This window comes from Cololabis saira, chromosome 3, assembly GCF_033807715.1.
Source record: "Cololabis saira isolate AMF1-May2022 chromosome 3, fColSai1.1, whole genome shotgun sequence".
Lineage (NCBI taxonomy): Eukaryota > Metazoa > Chordata > Actinopteri > Beloniformes > Belonidae > Cololabis > Cololabis saira.
Window position 1 is genome coordinate 46,383,238 of NC_084589.1, and position 11,535 is coordinate 46,394,772.

At 40.3% G+C, this 11,535-nt stretch overlaps 2 protein-coding genes across 2 annotated transcripts; one reads left to right on the forward strand and one right to left on the reverse strand.

The window, feature by feature from the left end:
- Nucleotides 1-1,634: 1,634 nt before the first annotated feature.
- LOC133440407 (zinc finger protein 664-like) lies at nt 1,635-7,080 on the reverse strand. Its single transcript, XM_061717667.1, has 2 exons — nt 6,908-7,080; nt 1,635-2,977 (listed from the first exon to the last, which is right to left on the reverse strand). Exons 1-2 carry the CDS (start codon nt 7,077-7,079, stop codon nt 1,944-1,946), a joined length of 1,206 nt encoding a protein of 401 aa, XP_061573651.1. The 5' UTR covers nt 7,080; the 3' UTR covers nt 1,635-1,943.
- Nucleotides 7,081-9,503: 2,423 nt separating this feature from the next.
- Nucleotides 9,504-9,931, forward strand: LOC133440691 (hereditary hemochromatosis protein homolog). The gene is given in 2 exon segments (XM_061718009.1): nt 9,504-9,636; nt 9,639-9,931. Coding segments are annotated over 2 exon segments (426 nt in total).
- Nucleotides 9,932-11,535: the final 1,604 nt, after the last annotated feature.

Genomic DNA, 11,535 nt, shown 5'->3' on the forward strand with positions numbered 1-11,535 from the left:
AATGGAATTTCTGTATCTACAGTGTGTGATTTGAGTGTTTGTTTGGCCAGAATATCCACTCCTTCATTCCCTTCTATCCCTACATGGGCAGGAACCCAAATGAAGCAAACTTTCAACCCCCTCTTGTGCATTCTGTGAAGTAGATTATGTATTTTATATATGAGATCTTGCCTACATGACTTCATGGTTTTAATACTTGTAAGAGCTGCCCAACTGTCTGATGCTTTGCTGTATTGCTATGGTTGTTTTCTTCTATCCATTCCAAACCTAAAATGATAGCTCCAAGTTCAACTGTATATACTGATAAATGGTCTGTGGTTCTTTTCTTGATATGTGTTTTGTAGTGTGGAATGAAAACTGCAGCTCCTGTTCTTCCAGTATCAGGGTCCTTTGACCCATCAGTGAAAATTAATATTTAGTCTGAAAAGTGTTGTTCCAGATAACTTTCAGCTACCCTTCCCTCGGAAATCTGCCTCTTCCTTTTCTTCAATTGTTGCTGTATGTCAAAGTTTACTGACGGTTCTATGAATACCCAGGGAGGAGTACATGAATATGGGACTGTCGGACTGAAGTGTATATGACCTAAACCTGCTTGTACTGCTTTTATGTTTCCTACCCACCCAAAACTCATAATATTTGATTTATTATGTTCCCAACAGTCCTCCAGGATGGCTTTAGCAGGATGGGAATCACTGCTCACGTGTTCCGGCCATCTTTTATGTTGTGTCTGCTGGAGCAGCAGCATCACTGCAGCAGAGAGGAAGAGACTGGACAAGGTGGTGAGGAAAGCCGGCTCTGTCCTGGGCTGCAGTCTGGACCCGGTGGAGGTGGTGGGGGAGAGGAGGATGGTGTCTAAGCTGTCCTCCATCATGGACAATGTCTCCCACCCCCTTCATGAGACTGTCAGAACCCTGGAGAGCTCCATCAGAACCCTGGAGAGCTACATCAGAACCCTGGAGAGCTCCATCAGAACCCCGGAGAGCTCCATCAGAACCCTGGAGAGCTCCATCAGAACCCTGGAGAGCTCCATCAGAACCATGGAGAGTTCCATCAGAACCCCGGAGAGCTCCATCAGAACCCCGGAGAGCTCCATCAGAACCCTGGAGAGCTCCATCAGAACCCTGGAGAGCTCCATCAGAACCATGGGGAGCTCCATCAGAACCATGGGGAGCTCCATCAGAACCCTGGAGAGCTCCTACGTTGTTTTCTGAGCTAAATGCTGGTTGTACTGATCAGCCTGTACCAATAATCTGCGTCACTGACAACTTTCCTCTTGTTGCTGCACTACACTGCAAAAACTCAAAATCTTAACAAGAATATTTGTCTTATTTCTAGTTAAAATGTCTCATTTTTAGTCAGAAAATCTCATTACACTTAAAACAAGAGTGACAGTCATTATCAGAAAAATAACTTATTTGACAATTTTCACCTGTTTCAAGTAAATTTTCACTTGTATAACATCACAATATATAACCTCAGATCGGAGTAGATGGAGAGAGTTTAACAACATGGAGCTGCAGATTAACTTTACAAAGATGGTAGTGAAGAAGAAACAGACGGGAAAAAGGACGTGTGAGAGGCTTTGTAGATGAACGAAATAAACTGTCACGTTTAAAGAAACTTCAGCAAATACTAACAGCTCTTTATTTGCACTGTGGAGACAGCAAGTTACCAACAGCAACAAGTAATACGATTTTAAGAAGGAACAGAGATTCAAACAAACTCAATGCAGAACTTAAAAAAAAAGTACACAACCACATCGTTCCCTCTGCGTTAAGTTGACGGAGAAGCATAAATCCGGGTTGAACCTGCAACCCTTGTGGGGAGGGGATTAGGCTCATCAGCCACAGGAGATGGTGGTTGGACTTCTTCGGGTTCTTCTTCTGTGGGTCAGACAGGAGTGGACAGCTGCCCCCGGAGGACGACAACATGAGCTTCATTTGTCACGAGTCACCAGACTTCTCCTCCGGGTGATTTTTCATGTGACTCAGCAAATCAAATCTGCGGCTAAAACCTTTGTTGCACGTCTTGCACAAATACCGCTTCTCGCCTGTGTGCGTGGTTATGTGCCGTTTAAGAGCTGATAATGTAGTAAAGGTTTTTCCGCAGGTGTTGCAAAGGTACGGCCTTTCGCCGGTGTGGATCCTTGAGTGAACCAGCAGGCTGGAATGTTCTTTGTAACTTTTTCCACATGTTTTGCAGATGTAGGGCTTCTCGTCCGTGTGCCTGATTATGTGGCGTTTAAGATTCGATAATTTTGTAAAGCTTTTGCTGCAGGTGTTGCACAGGTACGGCTTTTCGCCGGTGTGGATCCTCAAGTGAACCACCAAGGTGGAACGTAGCCTGTAACTTTTTCCACATGTTTTGCAGATGTAGGGCTTCTCGCCCGTGTGCGTGTATATGTGGCTTTTAAGATGTGATGATCTAGTAAAGGTTTTGTTGCAGGTGTCACACAGATAGGGCCTTTTGCCAGTGTGGATCTTCATGTGATCCATTAAATTACAACTTCTACTGAACTCTTTCTTGCAAGTGCTGCAAGTAAATACCTTCTTCCCCGTGTGGGTCATGGTCAGCTTTGATTTACAGTTGCTGTCTGACGGGACAGCAGCATCTTCGTGGTCACCGTGTCGTCTCATTGGCTCTGGATCTGCAGTTTTACTGGAGTCTGAGCGTAAACTTTCAGTCCCTTCCTCATCTTTGTTTTGAGCTTCAGGAGAAGTGTGCAACAGCAGCTGGACACAGTTTGGTCCTGGTTCACCATTTTCAACTTTCACATCAGCGCCATTGACCAATGAGACATCCACCTCTACGTCCTCGTGCTTCATCTCCTGACCGCTGGAGTCTTCCTCCAGTTCTGTAGTCTGTGGATGCCCTGGTTCCTCCTGGTCCGGGCTGCAGCTCCTCTCCAGGTTATCCAGGTGCTGGTCACTGGAAACCCCGTCCTCCTCCACCTTACAAACATTTTCTGGTGGGAGTTCTGGAATTACAAAAAGGGACAAAAAGATATGATTTTAACAAGTCAAAAGTGCTTCCCAGTGTTGATTGTTTGGTTGTATTTGTGAGGTTTAAACTTTGTCCTGAACCCTCGGTCTTCCCCTTCATCTATGTAGTATATTTGAAAACAAGTGCATTACTCTGTGTGACCATTAGGCGGCATTGTGACTGTACTCTTGTGTTACTGCGTTGGTATCTAGATAGTTGAAGAATAAAGTTGTTGTTCTAGAAATGGCTTCTTCCGCGTCATATATAACGATCTAACTACAAGTACTGCATATGAACACCTATATGAACATCCTCCAACAATCGTGTTTTTTGCCAGTGTCATCTCACATCTTACAAGTTCTAGTTCTAAGGTATAGAGTGTATAACAAAATAAATGTTGACCGGTTTGAGATGCAGGTTGATGACATCCTATGGGATGATGGATACACCTATGATGATGTTGAACAAGCATATCAATTATTTTTCAAGTCTTTCAACTCTGTATTCAACAGGTGCTTTCCTCTTGTCAGCAAAAAAGCAAACCAGGTCTCTGCATTTAGAAAACCCTGGTTTACACCAGATCTCCACAAGTCTCTGAAAGCTAAGAATAGATTGTATAAGATATTCATCAGTAATCCATCCCCAATTAATATAGAAAATTATAAGACATTTCGTAACAATTATAATCATCTTGTTAGAACTGCCAAGAAAAAGAACTTTTCCAACAAATTCAATGAGGCTTCTAATAACATAAAACTACCTGGGGAGTCATTAACCAGCTTCTAAATATGAATAATTCTACAACCAATCTTCCATCTTAATTTGTTGATGAAAATCGAGTCTACTCTGACCCATCTGATGTTGCATATGTTTTTAACAATTATTGTGTTAATATTGGTACAGTTCTTTCAGAAAGGATAACTCCTATAGCCGGGTGTCCATCTGAGTTTCTGACAGGTTCCCATCCTTCTATTCAGAGCTTCAAGCCTCCTACAGAGAAGGAAATCTTGGACATAATTATGTGCCTGACAGACTCTGCTGCTGGTCATGACGAGGTCAGATCTAACTTAATTATGAAAACTAGACATTCAATTGCTAAGCCTTTGACCCATATTTTCACCAAATCTCTAGAAACTGGAATAATACCCAATGACCTCAAAATGGCCAAAGTAGTCCCTGTTTACAAATCTGGAGACCATAGTGTATTTAGTAACTACCGGCCCATTTCTGTTCTCCCAGGTTTCTCAAAGATCCTGGAGAAATTGGTCTATAACAGAATGATGAAACATTTGCAGGACTGTAATATACTGTATAAACACAAATATGGATTTAGGAAAAATTATTCTACAGAAATTGCTTTACTTCAATTGGTTGATAAAATTCACACTGCAATCAATAAAAATGAATACACTTTGGGAATCTTTCTTGATTTATCCAAAGCTTTTGACACTGTTGATTTTGATATTCTTATTCAAAAATTACTACACTATGGATTTGCTGGAATCACTCATGTGTGGCTTTTCAATTATATGCATAACCGTCAGTAATTTGTCATCATTGACTGTAAATCATCAGAGAGGGCCGCCTTAAAATGCGGGGTCCCGCAGGGGTCTATACTAGGGCCCCTGTTATTTTTTATTCATATAAATGATTTGGCCGCAGCATTGTACTCCTTGTTTCCTGTACTTTTTGCTGATGATACAAACTTATTTATTTCACATAATGATTTTCATCTTTAATGGGAAAGGCTAATCACAATTTACAAAACATTTCAAAATGGTTTAAAATTAAAAAACTATCACTGAATATAAAAAAAATCAAATTGTACTATATTTGCATCAAAAAATAAAATATATTGTAAATGTAACACCGGTCTGTCTATAAGAGATGATCCGCTCACTCAGGTTACATCAACAACCTTCCTTGGTGTAATTATCCATGAAAGTTTAAGCTGGAAAAACCACATCAACCATGTCTGTAAAAAATATCTAAATCTATTGGTATTATTGGCAAATTCCGTAGTTTGGTGAATGAAAATTGTCTCCCAACTCTTTATTATAGCTTGATATATCCATATCTCATTTACTGTAATATTATTTGGGGAGCTACCTATAACACACATCTTCATAAACTTCACATTTTGTAAAAAAGATTGTGCGGGATTGCCACACACAGTAATTGGTCTGCTCATTCTGCCCCTCTTTTCAAACAACTCAATATTTTACCCAACTTTAAGTTAAATACATATCAAACCTGCAATTTTATTTTCAAAGTATTTTTCCTTCCAGTTTCATTTTCTTTGCCATGTAAAGATTGTTTTCAGTTCAACAGTGATATGCACCATTTTAATACAAGACAGGCTAATCATTTAAATCTCCTGAAGTTCCGTACTGGTTTGTGTCAGTTCTCCATCAGATACAGTTATGGAACACCTACAGCAATCTCGTCTACCTCTACTTCATTTTAAACATAAACTCAGGACACATTTGATTGATCAAATTAGCTAATGATATTTCTAGATGTGTTCTTTTTTTCTTTAATCATGTAGATACCATGTATTCTATTCATGCTGCTGTTTATTTGCTTTGTCTTTGTTTTTAGACTGCAATCATGTATTCTGCATATTTTAAATCTTTGTACAATATTTCGCTGTATTTTACAGGTAGAGGCCTCGTATAAGCCCCTTGGGCTTTTTGCCTCAGCCTAGCACATTACCAATCTTTTTTTTTACATTTGTATGTTACTTCTTCTGTTTTTTATACTGTGCTGAATTAATGAATAAAAAAAAAATCTACACGGAGCCAGTGTGATCTGCATCTTTTCTACTAAATAAAGGATTAAGTTTAAAGTATGAAATACCAGTCTGGTCCAGAGTCTGAATGGACCATGAAAGGCAGCACCACTCGTATCCCCCCTGGCATGAAATGAGATTTCTATGTTCTGTTTCAGATATATAATTTGTAAACTTCATGTTTTTGTGAAATAAAGTAAACATAAAGAAAACATAAAGTAGGAACAACAATGTGCAGCATGTGCATATGGAACTGTGGAGACTCTGTGGAACAGTTTGGAGCTGGAAATGAAAAGGTACTAACATAAATCTGTTTAAAAGGAGATACAAAAAATATTTATAAACAGGTATATGGAAGAGGAAATGGGGTAACGAGTGTGAGAAACAAATAAAAAAGGGAAAAATGGTATATTATACTTTCTTAAGATATGTTTAGATATTAATGTGGATATTTATGTAGTATATTTATATGTTGAGAGGGATAGTTATAATTATGTAATATATGTTATATATTTATTAGGTATGTAGCATATATATATTTATAGGGATATTTATGTTGTTATATAGTGTATATTTATATAGATTTATAAAATATTTGTATTTTCTATATATTGATATAATATTCATGTAATATTTATATTTTCTATATACTTATATGGACAATTATGTAGTAATAGGCTTGTTTTACATAGTATTTATATAGACTATATTTATATGGATATTGTGTAGATATAATAATAGCAATAATGTAAATTCATAGAGTTATAAAGGGGTAGGAACTAGGAAAAAGTGTAGACTTCTTCCTACTCCTTTTTTCCAACATATGTGAATATGAAGATGTTAATGTTTATTTTTTACATGTTCGAAATAAAAAATTGATTGATTCATTCATTTATAAAGTCTGAAATATGAGTCTGGTCCAGAGTGTGAATGGAGCATGAAAGGCAGCACCAAGTAAACAGAACAACAAGTTAGTTCGGGATGTTTCCGAATCCCACATCAGCAGCTGCTTGAGCTGGGGAGTTTCCCATTTAGTTGGTTTGCTTCATCACCACGGCTTTTAACTGGAAACAAAGGGATCTTGTAGGTGTCATACTCATGTGTTCATTCATTCAACTTTCCAGGGTTACGTACCGACTCTGTGGAGTCTGATTTCAGGTTTCCTGGCGAGGTCCAACAGTCTGCGCTGACGGTCGAGCTCTTCTTCATACTCCAAGATGCTTTTTTCAAACACTGACAATATTTCTACAGCAGCTGCTGTTAGTCGCTGACCGATAAACTCTCTCAGATGATTCACCTTAGACATTGTTGAAGAGGAAAAAAAAGGAAACAACAGAACCGTCCGTCCTCCTCCTCTGTCCGTCCGTCAGGAACCAGACTCTGATCATCAGTTCCGCTGCTGTTGCGTGGCTCTTCGTGGGTCTTCGTGTGTTTTCATCTGCAAAACTGAAAGTAAAAACTCAGAAACAGACGATCGGGTTTTTACCAGCAGTCTAATAAATATGTTTGTTCTCAAGCTGATGTCGGGGTTTCTGCTCCTCCACCTGGTGATGAGTTCAGGTAACAAATACTGCTGGAAACAGCTGTGTTTCTTTATTTACAGTAGGATAAAGTCCTTGTAGGAACTAATCGCCCCCCCACGGGCCAAACCTCAGACACAAATGCAATTTTACAATTTTAAAATTATAGTATGCTTATAGTTTATAAAAAAAGTAAAACTAGTGTTGTTTACCTAATTCAGAGTAAGACTAACTGTAAAAAGGCTGTTCTCACACAGACATGTAATGTTCTAGATGAGAGCTGCACAGAGCTAGATAATAGCCTGTTTTTACACTGCTTTATGTGTCAATATGCATTATCCCATCTAAATAAATTTAAAAAAACATTTTAATATAATTTCCAGTGTAATGTTATGTGTGTGTTCTGAGACAGTAAAGTTTAACATTATTTAGTTAGTTGGCCCTTAATTCTGTCAATAGCCTGCCCCTCTTTTTGGTTCTGCTGCTGCTTCCTCCCTCCTTTCTTCATCTCTAACTTCGGAGTCGCTCTCCCTTTTTCTCTTAAATATGTCCTAAATCTTTCTCTGCATTTTGATGGCGATTCTGTATCGTACCTGTCAAGTTTTGGATTTTAAAATAATAATAATAATAATCTGCCGCTGTCCCGCCGGTCCAACCGAGGTCCAGTATTATATTACATTTAAAGACAGATTTATGAGAAATCTAAAATAACTACCTGTCAACCACTTACAAACTACAATTATGAGCTCAGAATCTGCTAATTCTACCTTTGTTGACACTGAAATGCTGTGGACATTCCTGTGTTTGTAATTCCTATAATAGAGCCTAAATGAAAACACTAGTGAATTATAGCACACTTATTTATTTTAAACATTTTTAGTTTATATATGCATTGATTGTCTTCAAGTGAAACATTTACATTTTATTTTAATTCGTCATTTTCACTCATGTGGCTCTCTGCCATCAATGACTGATGACACAGACGCATGTTTCTGTGTCTCCAGCTGAAATAACTTTCAGAACTCGTAACTGTTCATGGTCCTGCTCCTCTTTAGGAAAGTTTTTTTTAGAGATATTTACACAAAGTTTGCTTTTTTGTCAGAAATGTCTCCTCTCTCTGGTTACATCCATCCATCTCTGATTTGTTCCGAGTTTGTTCCCGTTGTTTCCACTAACCTCGTGAGAACTGCCCCCAGGCTGCAACAGGAGGCAGTTTCTGGCGAGACTAGTGACAATTCAGTTTGCGGTTTAAAAATGATTATATTATAAAACGGGAAATTTACAGGAAAATACTAATACGGGAAGACAGCGGGAAAGAGGGGTGAAATACGGTAGTTTCCCACCTAAATGGGAGACTTGACAGGTGTGTTCTGTATATGTTCACTGTATATTCCTGTGTTCTGCCACCAGGAGGCGCTGTGGGCAGCTCGTTACATTAGAGCGGTGTAAATGTAACGTTACACCGCTGTAGTGTAGTTTGCTCGTCTGAAGGGACAAACTGTCAGCGTTAGATAAAGGGATACGTTTGTCTTCTAGTTAACATTTGATTAGTTTCTGCTCGTGTTGTGAGCATCAGTAAACTGGGAATAACAGCTGGATCATCTGTCCTCTCCACTCTTCTCTCTCCTCCCACTCTGCTCAAAACGCCTTCCTGTGGGATCCGGGTCTATATTTCTTTCCAGATTCCTGTTCCGGACCGATCCGGCTTATATTCACCCCTGGTCTTACCCATAATTCTGTGCATTGTTTTAGGCTCCGGGCACTCGCTGTCGGTGTTGCTCACCTACATCTCAGGACCAACCCAGTTCCCAGAGTTCTCTGGGGTCCTGATGCTGGACGACATCCAGGTGGGGTACTATGACTCAGAGACGAACAGAGTGATGAAGGTCGGTGCTGGAAGTGAGAAAGGGGAGGAGCTTGACGTGGACCAGTTCGCCTTGGATGGGCTGAAGAACAATATGAAGGGGATGAGGATCAGGTTGGACGTAGCCAGAAAACAGCTGAACCTGACCTCTCCAGGCATCTACGTTCAACAGAGGATGGTGGTTTGTGGGGACCAGGAAGACGATCAGCATAATTTCCTCATGGTCAGGGATGGTGTGAATGGTCATGATGCCGAAAGCGTAGTGTGTAACCCGACCCACTTCCTGTACGGCGGCGGTGATGGTTGGGAGTTCCAGTTGGACACCATGTAGCAGATTTACTTTCAGATGCGCTTCTCAAACATCTACCTGCCCTTCTGTGCCCGGACTCTGCAACACCTGCTGGAGATCAACAAGCACCTGGTGATGCGTCGTGTTCGACCTCGACTACGCCTCCTATCACAGCCGGGGGGGAAGGGGGGCAGATCACCTGTCTGGCCACAGACTTCTACCCTCGCCACATCAACCTGACGCTGCTGCGGGACGGTGAACCCGTGGACGAGGAGGAAATGACCGTTGGCTCGGTGCTGCCCAACGGCAACGGTCTCTACCAGCTGAGGAAGACGCTGGTGGTGGATGAAGAGGAGCTGCAGAGGAAGTACAAGTACACCTGTGCAGCGTCTCACCTGAGTCTGGACAACCGGCTGGACGTGAGCTGGAGGGCGGAGTCTTTCCGCTCATTCAGAGTCCACGTCATCTCTGCTCCGTCGTCCTGATGGTTGCTGTCATCCTGCTGCTGTGCTGATGATGAAGATGAGGAAGAGGTCAGGGTCAGAAGGCATCTCCATGGAAACACAGGAGAGTCCCGGAACAGACACCTGAATCTTGATGACACGGTTCCTGAAGTTTGCTGGTTCGTCCAGATGCAGTTTTGTGATCTTCAGTCCTGCTTCCAAGTTCTCTCTGCTCAGTTTAAATTCCAGTAAATGTTGAACTGACGACAAGTTTGATTTTCAAGTGTCAGTACTGGATATTTACAGTAGTAATCATGTTCTACATCGTAGCCCAGTCGTCATATCAGGTGGGAGTGTGGGGTTCAGTGTCCTGCTCAAAGACTCCTCAGACTGGGGTCAGTCCACGACCTTCAGGATGGAGGACGACCTGCTCCACCCAACCACATGTCCAGACGGCTGCAGCGTAGTTAAGATCATTATTATCTGAAGCTGTTCAAGACACCTTCAGAAGATGCACGGTCCTTCCTTGAGCCAGCAATAGTGCATAAATGTTATTTATATACAACTTAGGTTTTTTTTTTAACAATAAAGTTGCCATTTGTGAAAATTCAGTGTTGTGATTTATTTACAGTTAACATGATTCATTTGTCTTGTAACATAATAAAATGAAATGATGAGGAATCGGAGTAAATAACTGTGGTGTACCTGTTTAGAATTCAATTAAATCTTCCTGTGTGAAGACGAGGTGACTAAAGGCTGATTTATGGTTCTGCGTTTCACCAACGCAGAGCCGCAGCGTAGGGTAGCGAGGCTTTGTTCCCTCCCTTGCTACACGTCATTCAAGCAGCCAATCAGCACAGAGCCTCATTATCATAACCCCGCCCCCCCTCATAATCCCTCACAGAGAAGGAGGTTAGAAGCGGTAAAACTAGAGACATGGCCCAGAGGCTGAATTTCTGATTTATGTAGAAAAAACTATCTTTAGATTGTTTTTAAGACATTCAATGCCTGTTTAAAATATACATTAAATGCCATAATAGGTCCCCTTTAACGCACATCCTAAGTCACTTTTGCACAGACTCATATCCGGCACTTTAAAAACCTCATATTGTACATTTTTGCTTATACATTTTCTCTCTTATATATTTGCTTTTATATTTTATATTTGTATTGTATTGCACCAATCACCACAACAAATTCCTTTTGTGTGTTTAACAAACTTGGCAATAAACCTTTTTCTGATTCTGATGAGCTTTTATAACTCACCACCAGGGGGCACTGCTGCTCTATGGAGAGTGTAATATTCCAGAATTAACAATAAAATAATTCATCCATCTAAAATGAAAACTTAATTACATTTTCATGATTATTTCTGACTATTTATGAGTTGAGGTAAAAAGACATTTACTTCTAAACGGATGTCTGATATAAAAGGATTAAATCCAAAGTCTGTCCTCTTCCTGGAATCTGATCCCGATGATCCTCCCTCTTCTTCCTGCTCTCCAACCTGCAGATCTGCAGCTTCAACACGGATCGACATCAGCTTTAGAAGAAATCATGAGTCAGACGAGTTGTAAATCTAGTACAACTTGATTTTATACATGTGATTCAATAATATTGTTAAAATCTCATTATGTAAATAATAT

Excerpts from the sequence above, each read along its gene's own strand:
- LOC133440407 (XM_061717667.1), bottom strand. The coding sequence starts at position 7,079 with ATGTCTAAGGTGAATCATCTGAGAGAGTTTATCGGTCAGCGACTAACA. Across the intron at positions 2,978-6,907 it reads AATCAGACTCCACAGAGTCG|AACTCCCACCAGAAAATGTT; the intron begins GTACGTAACCCT and ends TTGTAATTCCAG.